General features: G+C 43.4%; 1 protein-coding gene across 5 annotated transcripts in view; it reads right to left on the bottom strand.

Annotated features, from left to right (window-relative positions):
• The window catches only part of RBPMS (RNA binding protein, mRNA processing factor), a 169,629-nt gene extending 150,900 nt beyond the window's left edge, over positions 1-18,729 (bottom strand). For 4 of the 5 annotated variants that reach the window (XM_029935626.1, XM_029935620.1, XM_029935614.1 and 1 more), the window contains exon 1: positions 18,552-18,729. In XM_029935626.1, the coding sequence (XP_029791486.1) occupies positions 18,552-18,617 (66 nt within the window). In that variant the 5' untranslated portion in view covers positions 18,618-18,729. Of the gene's footprint in view, positions 1-17,709; positions 17,743-18,551 lie in introns of those variants that run through there. The other variant, XM_029935604.1, reaches the window with a different exon arrangement.
• Between the last annotated feature and the right edge of the window lie 6 nt (positions 18,730-18,735).

Here is an 18,735-nt window from a genome sequence, read left to right as displayed (position 1 = left end):
AAAGGCCACCGACTGTATTATTCTATCTGTATAAAATGTCCATAAGTAGGCAAAGCCACAGAGACAAAAAGATTTGCAGTTGCCAGGGGCTGGGTGGCAGGGTTAATCAACACAGGTTCAGGTCTTTTGGTTTTTTCCTTGAGTGAGGGGAGCAAAAATGTCCTAAGATTATAGAGTCACAATCGTTATATGACTGAACACACCAAAAATGACTGAATTAAGGGTGCATTTTAAGCTGTGAATTGTACCTCAACAAAGTTATTTAAAAAAGAAAGAACCCTAGAGTAGCTGTTGGGTTGGAGGCTGCGGAGAGGCTGTGCACAGGGGTAGAGAGCAGACAAGTTTGCAAATGCAGAGAAGGGCCTGAGCACAGGGAGCTTTGAATGTCCACGAAAGAAATCTGGATCTTACCCGCTAAGGACAGCAACAAAAATGGTGGTGGCCAGTGCTCTGCCGTCTTCAGAGCACTTTCATATACATCAGACCTTTTTGATCAAGGAACTTGCACCTGTTTTCAGATGCTAGCTGATTTACACGAGTAACACATTTGGAAAGATCACCTGCCATGAGTGTCACATGGACTCAGGACTCGAGAAAAGTAGTGGAGGCTAGGGGAGTAATTCAGAGTCCAGACAAGGGGATGGAAAAGATGAAAAAGAGCAGACTATGGCATGAAGTCCACGGCAACCCAGATTTTCTGGAGCTAGAGGTGCTATGTATAACTGGGTGACTCACCTCCTGGAAAGTAAGTTGCCACATTACTGATCACTAAGGATCTAGGCAAGTCCTGGATCTCAAATTCCTCTGTGAAAGCAAAATCCTAAGAGGCACTAGGTTCAAGAGACCTCTTGATCTCTTTGGAATATACTTCTCTGAAGAATATTCCTTCCAGACTGGCAACAGAGTTCAGCATGACAGGACAGATTTTGAACTAACTGCCGTAGGTTCAAATCTAGGCTTTGGTATTTATTAGTAGTGACTTAAACCAAGTTATTCACCTGAGCCTCATGTCTTCACCTGTACATAAGAAATAACTGGGGCTCGTACCCACATGGCAGAGTAGGAACTAAATACAAGAAGTGATGTGAGCAAGGTCTAGAACAAAGTAAACAAGGTCCCCTTGTTACCCAACTATATAGTTCCCACATCAGCTGTGGTTTTTTGTTTTTGTTTTTGTTTTTTTAACATTTATGAGAGAAAGAGACAGAGCATGAGCAGGGGAGGGGCCAACAGAGAAGGAGACACAGAATCCAAAGCAGGCTCCAGGCTCTGAGATGTCAGCCCAGAGCTCAATGCCGGGCTCAAACCCATGCACCTGATCATCAGATCATGACCTGAGCCAAAATCGGACACTTCAGTGACTGAGCCACCCAGGTGTCCCTGGGTGCCATGCTTCTTTAGAGCACTTACCAATTTGTGAGTCTATGCTTACTTGCGCTTTTATTTGTACAATACACACTTCCCCAACTACGCTGAAAAATTCCAGAAGGTCAAGGACAAGGTCTGCTGCCCACTGTATCACCAGGTCAGTATCTTTGGAATGTCTCACCTAGGAATTATACATTTGGTTTCGGATAAACAGCCATGCTATCCTGAATAGCAGCACGGAAGATGCAAAGAAACAAGTCATGGAGTAAATAGCTGTTAACAAGGAAGTGAAAGGGGGACTAGTCCAAGAGGAAAATGCTTGATTTTTCCAGATGCTCATCTGAACAGTATTGTAAGCATAGTTTAAAAAAAAAAAAAAAAGACAGGATATTGGCATTCGTTCTGCAGATTGTAATTCTATCATCTATGGAACAGGCCTGGTTAGCAAAGCCAAGGACAACGGACAAATACAAAGTCTTTATAATATTCTGATCTTTTTCATTTTAACTATTCATTAAAAATTAACAGCCAGTAAGGTTCCTTCTTGTCATATAAATACACCCACATTCATTCCTACCTGCAAACATATAATGGTGATTCCTACCCGAATCCAGCACCCATTTCTGCCTATTTCTTTCAATCTATTCAATGCCAGGTCATTAAGGCTCAGCTCTTTCTTCCACAAAGCTTGTTTGACTCTCTCTCATCCACACTGATCTCTTTGAATTTCTAAGCCCGGTCTGTATTACGCAACTTATCGATTTATATAGGAACTGTATTATTTTCCCATTGTTCTTCTTTGTTGACTAGGCCTTTCCAAGTAGGAAAGGAAGTCGGCAGAAAAACTGCTTCTCCGGAACCACCTCTACATCCCCACTGAACAGCCAACACACCCCTGGGTTCAAGGCCTGTCTTCAACTAGGACTAATGACTATACCCCAGGGGAGTTGAACCTCTTCACTGAACAATGTTCCCTTCACCGACTCCTTCGCCAGCTGTCAACTGAAATCAGGGCGGCCAGGAAAAGAAGGCACGTTTTTATTTGCAAAAGGCTTTCCAGCTCCTTTGAGAAAGGCATTACATGCATATAAATTCAGTGTTTCATGACCTCCATGGGAATTTACTCTGAAAGACTGTTAGATTAAGCGCTAAATGAGATGCAAATTCCATTCATATGTAAGAGTCAGGATGAGTCAAGACTGAGGTTTCCATTACATCTGCTCCTTTCCTAGAGTCATACTCTAAGAACATGTGTGTAGGCTTCGTGGAGGGTGTGTGCTCTGCAGGAATGTTCTGTTAACAATTAAAGAGGCCTTGTGGGCCAAGGTTGCCCTGCCTGCACAGGGAGACCTTAGTCTTACTCTTCAGATAGCGTTTGGCTCGGACTACCTTGTGGGCACCCAAAATGAAACCCCCCCTCCATGGGGAAAAGGAGGTGCCCGGATGGTCACTTGGACCGAGGAATACGCCGAGCAACTTTGACCCTGAGCTCCAGACCCTCAACTTAGGAGGAAAACATTCACGCTAGAAGATGCACGGCACAGTCCACACCTCATACAAGGCATGGTTTTACCTTTATAAAAGCTCCTTTCACGGATGTCATCAGTAAGCTGTCCTCCAAAATATCAAACTGTGTGTCCAAGAGTATCTCTATCCTCCAGAGCAACCCCCCACCCAACACGATGTGACCAGAAAAGAGGAGATGGGTCAGATCCACCAGTTCTGAGGCACAGGGTTTCCACAGTGTAACATCTCTGAAAATGAGATGCATCTGACAACTCCGTTTTTAACCAGCATGTTACTGGTTCATCTGAAAAATGCTCAAAGTGATGCAGTGAAATTCTACGTACATGCACACAGAACACCACCTCTAGCACTGGCCTCACCTCTAGACATGAGGTTTATAGCTAGCAACATAGATCAGGACCTAATACACAAAGATCACAAGATCAACACTTTTCAGTGTGTTCAACTGAACTCAAGGACAGCTCCAGAAATGAAGCATTTTATTTTAGTGCCTATGGTTGTAGGAGAAACAATCAGGCGAGGTCTCGAAATGGGGTGGGGTTTTTTTGTTGCTGTTAAAATACATCATATCCAAACGTTGTACAGATCAGACTAGACTATTAATTACAAGTCACACAACACAAACACGGAAAAAAATCCACAGTGGAGAAGCAACCTTTGAAACATTTGAAAACTTCAGGGGCAGAGGATGCAGGAAAAAGGGGCCTGCTGATAGTCTTGGTAGGAGTATAAATTAGTACAAGGTTTCTGAGATTTGGCAATAAACATCAAATGTCTTAAAAAGAATGCATGCCCTTTGACCCAGAAATTCCAGTTCTAAGAGTTTAAGCTTAGGAAACCACTAAGGGTGCACACACAGATTTAGCTAGGAGAATGGACAGCACTGTTTATATCACAACGCTGCAAACAAGCTCCAGGCTCAAAAACGAATGGGTAAAATAATTAAGGCACATCCTTATGGCATAGTATGAAAAATTAAAAGTGAGGCAGCAGGGGAAAAAAACGAGGCAGAAGAAATGTACCCACTGGCACGCGATGTTCATGACATAATGCGAAGTTGCAAAAAAAGTTGAATGTAAACACTTTCATAGTATGATCTCATCTTTGTTAAAATAGAGGAGAGAATTGCCTGTACAGTGAAAAAGGGACAGAAGACACATACTGAAATATTAACACTGGTTGTGAAGAAAGGAATTAGGGGGTTTTTTTCTTACCTATATCTGTGAAGGGAAGGGGAAGGAAAGGAGGGGATACTGTGGGTGAAATTTATTCTCCGATAAGAAAAAAATTGAAAGAAACATGGGATACAACGCAATCCAGTTAGGTGAACAAATTGGCTTAGGAATCTTAGAAAGGAAGCTCAATCCTAAAAACCAAGTAAATTGAAAATCCAATGGATTCATTATCGTTATTTTCTTTTTATCTCTAATTTAGAAGCAATACATTACTACCCTTCCTCTGAGGAATGTTGGGGGAAACCACCGATAGAATGAAGTGCATAACAGGATTTAAACTATGCAAAGAAGAAATCTGTTGTACACTGAAGCTACCCTGTGGCCCAGTGCTGAAGTGGGTACTACAAACCTCCCATAGAGCGACAAAAAAATAAAATAAAATAAAAAATAAAAAAATAAAAAATAAAAAATAAACCACATTAATATCCTAGTTCTCCCAGCAAAGGCAAACCACCTCAGGACTTTACAAGGAACAAGACACTTCCTCTTTATCCCATCCCTATAGGAAACCTCTCCTCTGAAAACTAATCCATTAGCAACAGGGAGGAAGGGGAGGCAGTTATGGCAGTCTTTCTAAGGAACAGGATTGCAATTTCAGTTTGGAAGACCTAGCGTGTATCAGTTTTACAGAGAGACTTCAGAGAGCACTGAAATGAGTGGGAGGTCACACTAATAAGAATTTTTTAAGTTTATTTTGAGGGAGAGAGAAAAAGAGGAGAAAGTGAGTAGGACAGGGCCGAGAGAGAATCCCAAGCAAGCTCTGCACAGTCAGTGCAGGGCCCAATATGGGGCTCGAACCCAAAAACTGCGAGATCTCAACCTGAGCCAAAGTCAATCACTCAACCGACTGAGCCACTAAGATGCCCCTACACTAATGGATTTCTAAGCCTGAGTCTCCTGTACAGAGGGGCATCCAAGCTTTGCCTGGGCTGCCTCTATTAAGGAATAAGGAAAAGAAACACTTTTATTGTTGATTTCAGGGTAAGCTCACACCAATAGAGTTCTCTGCATAACCATGACCCATAATAGGCAACAGAAGAAATAAAAAAGCAATTCTCATGTTGATTAAAGGACTATGGAGTTTCTGGAATGGATAAGGGACAGTTAATAGTTCAAACTTCCCAAACGTAGATTTGCCCAAATCAGAAACACATAATTCCAAAGCCCAGAAGCACGTCTGAGTTTTTGCTCCCTCCCCATGGACTTTTGTTTTTAAGTCAGAGTCAGCGGGCTGGGCACACTATGACCAAATGGCAACAGATGCTGGTCTTTCAGAGGGCAAGACACCTCCCTTTGATCATCCAAGAACACGGAGAGAGAATGCACAAACGTCCCTGGATCAGGCCATTTTCACTTTACTTCAAGGTTTATCAAGTCATTGCAGGAATGTGAAGAGTTATAGAAAGCTGTTGGTTCACCCAGTAAAATCAGATACACTCTCCTCCTGAATCCAACGAAACTAACCTCCTGAATCCAACGAAACTAACCTCCTGAATCCAACGAAACTAACCTCCTGAATCCATCTAAACTAACCTCCTGAATCCATCTAAACTAACCTCCTGAATCCATCTAAACTAACCTCCTGAATCCATCTAAACCAACCTCCTGAATCCATCTAAATTAACCTGCGTCGAGTATGCCAGCTTGGGGAATATATAGTCTCCGTCACCGTGCTCGGAAGGCTGATGCCAAAACCGTTCTCAAGGCAAAGAATCCCAGTGCCCGGTGTTGCATAGTTACAAGCAGCTTAAATGTAGAGGGGTAGACCATCACTGGTAGTTGTATCTTTTCTTTGTAAATATACAGGTGATGGTACCATAGATAATCACTGGAAACTAGCAGATACTTTAAAAAGTGAAAAACATGCCAAATGTATGTTGTATTTAAGCCTCCAAAAAAACTCTAAGTCAGTGTGGCTCTCCACATCTCTAAATGGGTAACACTACAACAGTGACCTTTCTCAGAAGTTTATGTATTAAGAAAATGAGAACACCTACAACACCTCAGACACTGCAATTCTCCACGAGAATCCCTCTTCCCTGTAAGCCCTGGAATTTACAGTTACAGTAATCCGGTCTCTTTTAAACGATACTACACCCCTCAATTCATAATTAAGGGAACAGTCTTCTAACACATTTACTACATGAACAAAGCCCTTTCACACCGGGATCGGATAAGAGGGGCAGCCTGAATCTTATTCCGCTGAGTTATCCGGTGCTGTAAAATAAGCCATTTCTCTGCCCCTAGCACACCAGTACCCACCAAGGACATAAAGCTAAAAATATAGCTTTTCTAAAAATATAGCTAACAATATAAAGCCCCAAAATAGTGATGTAACAATGTTCTTCTTTGAAGAGATGTGTCTGTTGTTTTCAAGTGTTCTGAAAACTAAACCACAAAACCATTTTCAACAAAATGTGTGTTTCTAATTATTAGTGGGAAGATTTATATTCCTGAAGGGGAAAAAAAAAAACGGTGTGCCTGGAAGAGAGGTTCACTGTAGTAAGTCAGCAAGAATTTGTAAAGGCAAAATAATTTGGTTAAGACATAATACTTTGTCAGCAATATAAATTCAGGATCCTGCCATACAAATCGTGATATAATGTGTGTTCACTTTAAAGCTAAGTGAGGGAATGTTCCAAAACAGGGGCGAGGCCCCACATTTCTTCACATGGGCCCCGCTATCTAACACAGTGACGATTACAAATCCCGTTAGTCAAGAGGCAGAAGTCACTAGCTATTGCCGGGTCATCCCTGCAGACTTAGAAAAATGCAAACAGTTAACATAGTAATTCAAATCGTTATAAACCCACTTCTACTTACGGAAACATAGGTCATACAAGATAATTTCTCCCCCTTTCCTCATTCTGTCTTTCTGCATTTTGCTGGTGATGATTTTTCAAGAGTCCAGATTAAAGCTGAATGTCACCGTGCGTGGACCTCTGTGTAACCAGGTTCCCTCTTGCCTGGGGCGAGGGGAATGACACTATCCCTAAGAGGCACCCCAGGCCCTACACCTACACTGCCTGGCACCTGGGACACTTGGGGGGGGGGAGGGGGAGCAGGCCAGGGATCCTCTCCTTCCGCCCCTCCCCCAGGAGGATGGCTAAAGCGGGAGATTCATTTCCTAGCTCAGGTTTTCTGCATAACCCCTCCTCAAAACACAAAGACTCAGGATGGGCCTTAAAGAGTCCTTTTGTTTAGAGAGGGTCATTTCCTGCCGTTAGCTCACACCCAGAAACTCCCACCCATTCCTCAAGGGGAAGCATTGATTTTCTTAGTAAGAAAACAAAGCAAAACAAAATTTCAGGCTTAAAACCAGCCCCTCCACCCACAACGCAGCCCACCTCCTCCTCCCCTGATGGGGCTGGGCTGGCAGAGCCACCACAGCATTTTCTACGAGGATTCGGACACCGAGGGGAATGAAGCAGAGCCACTGGAGTGGGTTCTTCTCAGGCACAGCAGGCATTATCTGTCCGAGCCTCACAGTCCAGTGGAGGAAAGAAGCTTAAATGTCAACGCAACCAGCTTAAACATTCGTCCTTGGTCCCTCAACAAGTAAAAAAAAATGTTAAAAAATAGGAAAGTATCGGTTTGGTCAAGAACTAATTAATAAGAGTTCTTGTATGTCATGGTCTCCAAGACTAATAGACCATGGATGATGATTAAGTCTGAGAAGTTTGCTCAAGGTCAAGTATTAGGACATAAATGCCATAAATGGGGATAAATCCAACGGCCTGCATTTTCATGAGTGCCTTACTATATGCTCCGTTAACAGGCAGTCTGATGGCCAAAGTAATGATGACTTACATTTTTTTCTTCCTGAAATGTCATCTGTTCTGCTTTACAGTGAATAAAAGTTTTGAGTCCATAAGGCTGAAAAGTGGGTAGAAATTGTGTTTGCAAGTTGCCTCCTCCGTACAGGTTCACAAAGCCCAGATTACAGGTTCCTTCATGGCAACCCATACAGGTGCTGAAAGGCTGGATTCGTCCAGCTAGAGCCTGTGTTATCCTGAGCTATGCCCTTTGTAGCAGGAGGAGGAAAGCAGACTGAGCTTAGGGCTACACTAAACCTAAGGACAGAGTGTTAAGTCTATCTCCAAATCAGTTTCACCTGGGTTAACATTAACCCTTAACAACCCCATAGACACAACTGCAGAACGGGAATCCAATTCATCCCGCTGTACTTTTACCTACCACTCCATGTGAGGCCCACATCTCACTCCTGGGTCTCTGGAAGTATGTGCCAGGTTTCCATTCTAACTGGACAAAAGCAAGGATTCCTTTATGTGTCCAAAACTGCTATGTACCCAGCATCAAGGACCTAATCACTTACCATCTGAAACTTCTGGCTTAGAAGCTAATAGAAGACTTTTAACTGGCTGGAAGTAAAATAAAAATTTTAAATTTCTTTCTTAAAAGCAGGTGCTGACTTTGATATAATTAAGTAGGGATAAGCATCCAGAAATGGTCATCTTGAAGGTAGTAATAATTCAAATGTAATTCAAAAATGCTGGAAAATGCTTAGGACTATGCGATCCACTGCACAGGCCTCCAGTTTGACTGGCTGGTTCATATTCCAGTCATTCAACAAATTTATTGGGCAGTTCCAGGCATTGTTGTGGACATTGAGAGTTACAGCCTTAACACCACAGAGCTCCCTGCTGCCTAGGAATAACATTCCTGGGGTAGAAGACCAGGACAGATTTAAATCTGAAGATCAAAGATTTCTCTGGGTAACATCTGATCTCCGGATCTCCATGAATGACAAGGATGCGGCTGCCTCATAAATATCTGAATGTAGGGGTTTTCAGGCAGACAGGATGGCAGGCACAAAGGCCCTGCGGCAGGAACAAGTTTGGCAAGTAGGAGATACCTAAATAGGGCCCAAGCAGCTGAAGCATAATGAATGAGGCTGTGATTCCTGGTAGATGAGGTCAGAAACCAGCAGGGCCCAGATCACATGAACCTCGTGCACCACTGGAAAAATTTTAAGCTCTTACCCACTGGCTGTAAAACTTTAGACAAATTAATCTCTCAAGAGCCTCAGTTTCTTATACCTAAACCATGGGATGACAACACATTTGTTTTGTTCAAGTACAGCATTTAACGAATAGTAGACACGACTCCATAAATGCTTAATGGATGTGCAAAATTATCCATATAAAGGCTTTCACAAGTTTGATTATCTTTGGATATGCACCTGATCAACTCACCAATTTTCTTCCACCTATTAAGATGGAAAAGGGAAGTTTTTGCAACAAAAATGATCTCCATGTTCCTTAGCTCTAACAGTTCCTTTGCTCATCACTGGAAAAGGGCTAGGAAGCTTGGGAAGGGAAAGAATGGGGCTTAGAGTGGAGGGAAAGGCAGAATCAGACCAGTGACTAGGCCTGGTGGCAGGCTACTGGACTCCAGCACTTCACGCATTCCCTCCTGCTGAGAAGCAAGGCCCTAAGCAATTACCAACATTTTCAGTCTCTAGTCACCCAGCATCCCTGCACAGGAATGGGACAGAAGTGTGTGCGTGCGCCCACGTGTGCACGCGTGTGCGTGCACATACTCGCGAGTCAGAGTGTGAAAGAGACAGAGACCTGTACCCAGCCCCCCAGACACATCCTGTTGGCTTAGAGGGATACGGTATTTAAAAACAGATGCCTCTCTGGAAATTCACACATTTTTAAGTCCTGTAAATCACACATGCTGGGTAAGGTAATTACACTTCCATAGCACTTCCCCTCTGTGCACAATGGAAATTCTGGTACTTCTGTAATAAGGTAGCACTCTCTGTGCTGTGCCTTCTCCCAGGAGGCCTCCATTGCCCATCCCGTAGGTGGGCAGAAGAGAAACTCTCACAAAACAGAATCCTGTGGGGTCAAGGAAAAGCACATTTTAAATCTCTAGGACTTCTCTTAGGATAATGTTGGCCACCTCCCTGTGGACAGAAGGATTCAGGAAGAGCAGGGGGATGTCATCTAAAAATCAACTCAGGAGAAATAGAGGAGTTGAGAGTAGAAACTGGTCTCTTTCCTTGCATGGATTGATGAGACGTACCTCAATTTTCAGACTCCCAGATTTCTCATACCTTTGCAAAATCCCAGAGACCCACAGGACTGAGTTAGGCTGCTTCAGCATTCCTTCTGCATTTTAAATTTGTGTAACAATACTGTATTATGGCCTGGGATTTGGAACTATCTTCCCGGTGTGACTGGCATTTATTAGGGCTATTTCCGGGTTTCCTCCCGTGTTCTACATTAATGTGCATCACAATGGGTGCAGCAGGGTTAAAACCTACAGAAATACAAATGCAGGTGGTAGTTTTCTTAAGATTCCCAGACCACCTTTCTTCCCAAGGGTGGACACTCAGCAGTGAGTAGCAAGGGCAGCAAACTTCTAGGAAAGCACTAAATTAATCAGTTCAAAACCTGACCCACAGCGGAGGGGAGTTCGAGGATCTGCCAAAAGGCTCATTTTACTCCCCACCCAATAAAATAAAGAAATAAGAACAAAACTTGAGGAAGTTTTTTCTTATAAAAACACTTCAGCCTCTCTATAGGTCCCAAACCCATCTACAAATCTTAGGATAGCTTGATTTTCCCTTCTAGTCGAGGCGCAGGGTTGGAAAAAGAAAAGCTGGAGTAAAAGCCTTGGAATTAATGCAAATTATGGAGGAAAATGATTTCCAGAGACAGCTGATGAAAGCCAAAACAAACAACAACAAAAGTGTATAGGAAATACTACATATGCCTAAATTTTTCTAAGCTCCTCTCCCACAGTCAGGTTTTCGAATGGATAAGCACACGGAACACGATCATGCTATATAACCTAGGCAGATACAGAATGCATTTTTATGTCCCTAAATAAAAAATGCTTTAAATTTTTTGCTTTAATTTCTCCTGCGAATTTCCAGCTCCCCTCCCTCCAAAGTTTTGTTTTAAGACCTTTCGGGTATTGTCAACTTCCTTTTTTGTTGCCCACCCCTTACGAGGTTGCCCAGGAAACAGTCCTGCGCCTTTCCTTGGCACCTACCTTTCCAATTACCGGCCATGTACCTGAACTGTTCTGAATATGGTCAAGAACAGGCCTCTCCTCTGCATCTCAAACCCCCTCTTCACCTCATCAGTGGTCTTTTCTTCCTCCTCCCCACCTTTCACCCAGTTTGCAGTTTCAACAAATACAACCACCATGTGGCTGGTGGTCCAAATTCGAGAGGCTTCTTGAGTGACACCCCTAGTCTTCCCTTGCTGGCAGTCACGGAGGCCTCTGAATGCCTCGGGCTGAGTCGCCACCACCAGCCACCGCCTCAAAAGGAGGACTCTTGCAGCACTAGCCTCACTGATCTCTTACCTCTTCCGAACCCCGTTGCATCTTCTTTCCCACCGTAAAGTCCCAGAGTGCCAGGAGGCAACTCCAATCACAGGGTGGACACCGATCTCCTGACCTGGAAGGCCAGCTCCTCTGCCTTCTCTCCCACCGAAGCCTCTCTCACCTCCAACTTCATCCTTAACTTCCCTTCCTCTCCCAGTCATGCCTTGCTTGCTTCCCCTCACACCCACCCAAAAGTCCTTTTAAGCCTCAGTCTTCATACAGGCCAATCTTTCACCCACAGTCCCAACCCCTTCCTCATCTGGCAAAATCTTGAGAATCTGAGCTCAGAGATCACCACTTCGACCAACCCCTTCACCCTCTCTTCCTTGCCGTGTTGACTGTGCTCCCAACTCCCAACTCTAACTCCACCTGAACCTCATGCTTGTTTTACCTGTTTACCCAAGGTCACCATCACCACAACACCCTGGAGCAGCTGAGCAGCAGAAACCAGCTCTCCTGGCCCCTGGCACCTGCAACCCTGCACTTGGGATCCCCTCCCCACAAAACGTCCTTCACCGCCCCTAGCTCAGCAGGAGGGAAAATAATGTAGTGCGCCCATCAAGTGGCCAGTACCTGGTAAATACGCAGAAGTGAGCAGTTATGATTTCTTGCATGAATTCATTAAAAAGATAAGGATTTCTGAGAAGTTCAGAAGATCAAATATTCCGTTTTTTTTTTTTTTTTTTTTAATATATAGCAGGAAAAACCAGGCAACTTTATTGTGATTAGCTCAAACCTGCAACCTTCCTCCAGGAAGGTCTTGCTTCTACCCGATGCACTGACGGGTTTCAAATACTTTCCCAGTACTCTTTGAAGCAGGGATGTGAGCGCAAGGAGTCATTATCCAAGTTATCCTCACACATCAGATAATCTCATCTCCGTCTGGGGAAGAAGACATCCTCCTCTCAACAGCATCAATTTAAATACCTGCTCCTGGCTGGCCGCAAGCCCACTGAGCCTAGCAGACACTTTTGCTCTAGCTATTATTAAGGTTCATTCCCCTCATTCCTTCCTAAGTTTTTTCTTTGACCAAAGCAAGCACTGTTCAAGAGGAACATTTGCATTCCCTTTCCCCTTCCCCCAGGCAGACATAAAGGTGCCAAATGAAACTGAACACAAACATTCCAAAGTGGCTGTCACACAGAGCAGGCTTGTTTGGGAACACAGGAAGCTCCGTGCTCTTCCACCTAACCAAAAAGCCTCCAGAAGTCTGCATCCAAAAGGTCAAATTGAGTTCCGCCGCACAAACCAAAGGCTCGTGGTGAAAACCCAAATGCACCCCAGAAGAAGCAGGCCCGTGGCGGCGGTCAGATGCACCAGGCACACTCACCTGTGCATTCAGGTGGGGGCTGTGGACGGCAGGTGGAGCCAGGTAATTCCCCAGCAGCTCCATCCACAGCTTCCCTCAATCCCCAGTAGGCAACGGACCTCAATATTAAACGAGTGGCTGCTTATTAACAGCTTATCCACACACAGTTATGATCACCAACCCTACCAATGAGGATATTTCACGTTTATGTTATATATAAAGAATCATATGTGCATATACAGGTAAGTGTGGTGTGTGGTATTTACCTGGTACTGGGGTACTATCTTTGGGCAGATGTTGAGCGTTGGGAATACTGTGGTAAGATGCCTCAATCTTTAAAAAAAAAAAAAATACTACACGAAAGAAGGTAAAATGATTCAGGAGTTAAAAGAGAACAAAGTTAACTCCTGCTGGAATTCGGAGGAAACCGTCTCTCTGGAATGGAACATTCAGGTGACGGTAGCCTGCACAATGTAGGCTGAAACTTGGCTCCGGCGTTGAAAGCAGCTCAGGCTGGATTAAGAGGGAAAAGATGGTTGAAGCATAGGAGTACATGAGGGCAATGCTGAATGTCAAGTTTGGACTCTGTTGTATAGAGAGCAGAGCCCTGTTGAACGACCCATCAGAGGACTGAGCAGCATAGACGGATGAAGACAGCATGTTGGAACAAGGAGAGCAGCTAAACATCACTAAAATGAGCCAGGATGAAAGGAATGAATGAGATAAACATACGAAGAAAGGCTACAAGGAACAGAAGAGTCTGTGTTCCCGCAGCAAGGCTCGTGAGCAAAAGAGCAAAACAAAATGATTTTGAGACACCTACAGATATGGCAAGAAAAATTAACAGAAGAGCCAAGGAAAAAGATATTTGGTTTTTGTTGTTTTTTACAATTTCATTCACACATTCATTTTAGAAAGCCTTGGCACAGAAAAGCATTGGCAAGTAAATACAAATTATCTGCAATCCACCAGATCATCTTTATCAGTATTATGCTTCCCCACCCCCCCCCATTCAGGGCTTTTGGGTTTTGTTGGGTTTTCATTTAAGAATTGGCATCACACTGGGTGCCCGGGTGGCTCAGTTGGTTAAGGGTGTGGATCTCAGGGTTGTGAGTTCAAGCCCAGCACTGGGCTCCACATTGGTTGTGAAGCCTACTTTAAAAAAACAAAATGACCAAAAAAAAACAAAAAACAAAAACAAACAAAAAAAAAACCACCCTAAAATGTAGTCAGAGGCTGGAAGAAAAAATCAGTTTCTCCTCTACTGCCTTCAGAGGGAGTGTGGCAATGCAGACAACCTGATTCCACATTTCTGGCCCCTAGAACGGAGAGAGAACGCAGTTGTTGCTTTGAGCCACAAGTATGTATCTGCATATAAACACACATTCTTTAAACACCAGCTTTTCGTGACTACCTAATATTCTCTTTCAGAAATTATACCGTGACTTATGGAGCAATTTCCTTGGATAAGTCATAGAAGGGACTTTATGAACGATCACTATCAGAAGTAACAAATTCACGATTATTTGGACACAGAACACTAAAGTCCTCCAGAAAGCTGCATGGGTTGGTATCACCACTGCAATCCACATGTCACCTCTTTACTGCTCCATCACCAACACTGAACACTGTGTCCTCAAAGCACAAAATCAATCGGAGCCTGCAAAAACCATCTCTCTCCCCTATCAAATCTCCACCCTATCAAACCTCCCACCCAACAAATGCCATGGGAAACAAAGACTGCACCAGAGCACCAGGGTGTAGGAGGGAAATTTTAAGACCACTACCGTAAAAACAGGAACTCAGAAGCACGTGCCTGATTCGCCAGATTCGAGATGCGATGTTCGCATAACACTTTACTAGGAAATCATCACGTTTTCATTAAAAACACTATCGCCAAACTGTATTCCAGGGCTGAAACAGGTTTGTTGCATTAGATCTGACTTGGAGTAACAGACACCAAACGTGGTTAAACTGTATAAAATCACTGTGCACTTTGCCCAAGTCATCATGTAGATTAATCTAACACCCAATTGAAAACCTGAGGTTGCCACACACTGACATAGTACCCTTTCTGTGTGCCAATTAGAGGAAACAATTTTCCTTCGTGACCCTAATATTTGGGCAAGATTACTAAGCACTTTCTTTTTAAGAGTATTTTTAAGTTATTTCTGCACTCAACGTGGGGCTCGAACTCACAACCCTGGGATCAAGGGTTCTGAGCCCTTCTAACTGAGGCGGTCAGGCGCTCCACTAAGCACTTTAAAAGGAAAGAGGTAAAGATTTGTATTAGCTTGTAAACAACCAACTTTACGGGATTCCTGCCCAACATCTGCCAAACATCTTTTCAGTCATTAGTCCAAAAACACCAAGTTTTTTGCTTCTCCAGTTTTAAGTACGAGTTCAAATCAATTTAAGGAAAAGTTGCTCTTTAACACTAGGGCCTCAACAAAATAAAACACCTTTTAGAAAAGATGTGTGATCAGCCTGAAAAATACACGACCCAGATAAAAGTAGAAATAAAACCAAATTACATATTTATCAGATTAAAAAAAAACTATTATGAAAGTTAAGTGACCAACTATTTCTATTTACTACCAGATAAAGTCTTACTATAAAAAACTCAAGACACATAATTGAATCTATTATGTATATGTTGCTTTTAATGAAGTCTAGTCTAGAATAAGCTGCCAAAGGTGTTTAAAGACAATATGACAATAGTACCTAGTCCAAAATTAGATGCAAATTCTAGGAATTTTATTAGCTGTAAAACAATATAAAAAATTACGTAACACCCTATACATAAGCCTTACAAATCTCAGATCCCAGTAAGATTTTGACAACTAGCTTTTCTCTAATGGGACATCTTACAGAGAAATACAGGCGTTTAGCACACGAATCCAGAAAGCCAGATGTGCTCTCTCACAGCTAGACAAATCTTAGTAATTTTTTCTCAAAGCTTTAAATACTATCCAAAGCAGACATCTATGTCCTGTCCAATTTCTCAAACTTCCAATCCCAAAGAGCTGCAAAAATTCTCCTAAATCCTGGACTATTCAGTCTATACAGTCAGAACCAAATAAATGTTTCAGCATCAATTATTTTAGAGTAAGCTTTAAAAGCTCTCAAACAGGGCTAACATGTACTGGAAGATAAGAGGATTGCATTTAAAAAAAAATAGAAAAAAAAAACAAACCTTGGATTCTATAAAGTGGTAGAGAAAGCCTAAATTACCCTTATGTTCTAGGAAATAAACTATTTTCTCTTAATGATGATTGTACTTGGCTTTTCCAAGTCAGCTCAGCGGCCACCAGAAACAACACATTTTTCCCCTCTCGTCATTATGTGTACATACATTTTGTGTGTGTGTGTGTGTGTGTGTGTGTGTGTGTGTGTGTGTTCTGTTTACTGGAGGCCTCAGCCAAGGCTTTTAAATGTGTTTGGGACAAATTGCTGATCGCTGGGTGGGCAGGGAAAGGGTCCAGTACGGTGGTTTTGTACAATGCTGAGCACATTAATGGGACTCACCAAATACCATATTTATTTTACTTGTGGCTTTCAAAGGTTAGGGGGAAAAAAAGAAAAGAAAAGAGGTTAGAGTTTATCAAAAACAAAACAAACTCAAAACGGAATGAGCGCAAAATTGCCTGGATCGTTCAAGGCCTATTTACTTTATTTTCCTGAATTTCTAATATTATGAACCTTCTGTCTTCATGGCTTGTCTTTACACTCCGCCTCTTCTACAAGTTGGGTTCTGAAATCTCCCCAACTGTCCACTTAGTATTAAAACAACTGTCTTGCCAAAACTTAAACGTCACAGAGCCACATGCCTTTCCCACCTGAAAAGGAACATTGTCAGGGCAACATTAACAGGTAAGACAAAGAACTGCATCAAGTTCACCTGTGGTTCTGTACTTGTGCACCTCACACAGTAAGGCGCCCCAGGAACAGGGCCAACACCGCAGTCCTGGTGGCACTGAGGCTGAGATGGGTTAAGTCAAAGAAATTGGACTTTTCTCTAAATGTTGTTTTTAATTTAAGTAGGTTATGGTTTTGGAACATAACCTTTTTGCTACCTCCCAAAAGCCAAAAAGCCTTTGGTGTGCCTGGTTAACTTTTCCATTTACAACCGTTCTTAGTGGCGTCAACAGATAAAAATGGTTCCACATAATACTTTGGTGCCCTTAGAAACAGACTGCCCATCTAAGTGAAAAGTGCAAAGTTTCTGAAGTAATTGAGGTGTTCGGGGAATTAGTCATATACAGCAACTCCTTAGAGAACCACACTGGCTATTTTTTAAAATTTCAGTGGTAAGGAAAACAAATGGCAAAGGAGCCCATAAGATTCAAGAAAAAAGTGACACTTGCAATTAAGTCTCCATCTCTTTGAAGAGGAGGAATGTCAACAGTTGTAAAGAACCTGCACATAAACAACACTTGCCAAAACAGTTTATAATAAAATGCGCAATTATCTTCAGGTGTGAAGGCAATTTTCTGCTCACTGCAACTCAGGTGAGTTACCCCCATACAGCAGTGCTAAGGGTAAAATTTTGTGTTTTGCATCGATTTGCATGGTCATTTAAAACGTTCCCTTTTCACAAATCGACAAAGTGCTGGAGGCTTACCCTACTAAATTAAATCCTCCCCAACATTCGGTTTCACTATCAGAATCTTAGTTTGCACGCAACACATTGTCTCCATAACAATCTCAACCTCCTAATCAGTCCACCACTCCTAGACTTTCTATACTGGGATACAATACTTGTAAGAACGCTTTACAGTTCGGGATTACATGCATACTTTCTTGCATCTACAAAGTTCTTTTTAGAACGATAAGAACTCAGCTATGTGGGATCTTAAAAAGTAGGTGAAAAAAATGTTTCTTGGACTTCAGATAACGTACCTGCAGGAACAAAGCCATTTACCAGGATACCACCGATATCCTAACTACAAAATTTTGAAACCCTCAGTTACCGAATGTCGTTTCTACCAAAGGAACGCTCCGCAGCCGCAACACTTTTAATGTTGTTACGGAGGCACCACATAAAATTCACGCTCAGAAGTCAAAGTGCTATTAAAACAGCACCGATGATCGTTTGGTGAATTGTAAAGTTTTAAACTCTTCTATTCTGCTCCTCCCCAGCCGCATCGCCCCTAAGTTTACAAAACCTAATCACCCAGATTCGGGGTCTTTGACTCACCAGAGAAGAATGCGGCTGATGAGTTATCTATTAATTCAAAATGCTTGAGCTGGAAAGATATTTCACCAAGAACTTTTAACATTGAAGGGGGCGGGGGAGAAAGGCAGGGAACAGAAGGTGTCCCTTAACGAGACCTCTCCCCGAGTTCCTTCCTGACACCACACATACAAACACACCCCACAACTTCCAGCCCCGGTCGCAGAATTAAGTCCTGACCCCTCCGGGTCCCAGTAGACGGAGGTTACCCAGGAGCCAGCTCTCGATTCCGCTTTTAAAATCCTACGCAAACAAAGCTGAGCATTATACTTACAAAATTCTCCGAAAAGTCCTTAAAGTTACGCAATTTTTGGAACCCACAAAAACTCGCTCTCCGAAGAGACCCCCCCCCTCTCGGGGCCACAATTTGGGGCTCTGCCTCGGGCACAAGGGCAGTTCCCAAAGCCTCGGCTGCGGCGCCCCGGGGCCGGCCGCCCACACTCCGGAGAAAGCCCGCGCGGCGGGCGCCCCAGGTCGTACCCCGCGCCGCACCGAGCCCCCTCAGTACCTCTTCCTCCTGAAGGTTGGCCTCGTTCGGGGTGTTCTCCTTCTCGGCTTTGCCGCCGTTGTTCATCTTCCCGGTCCTTGCTCGCCGGGCAGGGCTGGGGCGCGGGGCTGGGCGAGGGCGCGCTCGCCCACTTCTCCCTTCCCCGGGCGCCGAGGCTCCCTCGGGCGGGCGCCGCGGGCTGCGG

Source organism: Suricata suricatta, chromosome 1 (assembly GCF_006229205.1).
Source record: "Suricata suricatta isolate VVHF042 chromosome 1, meerkat_22Aug2017_6uvM2_HiC, whole genome shotgun sequence".
Classification (NCBI taxonomy): Eukaryota; Metazoa; Chordata; class Mammalia; order Carnivora; family Herpestidae; genus Suricata; species Suricata suricatta.
This window is presented reverse-complemented; position numbering and strand designations above follow the sequence as displayed.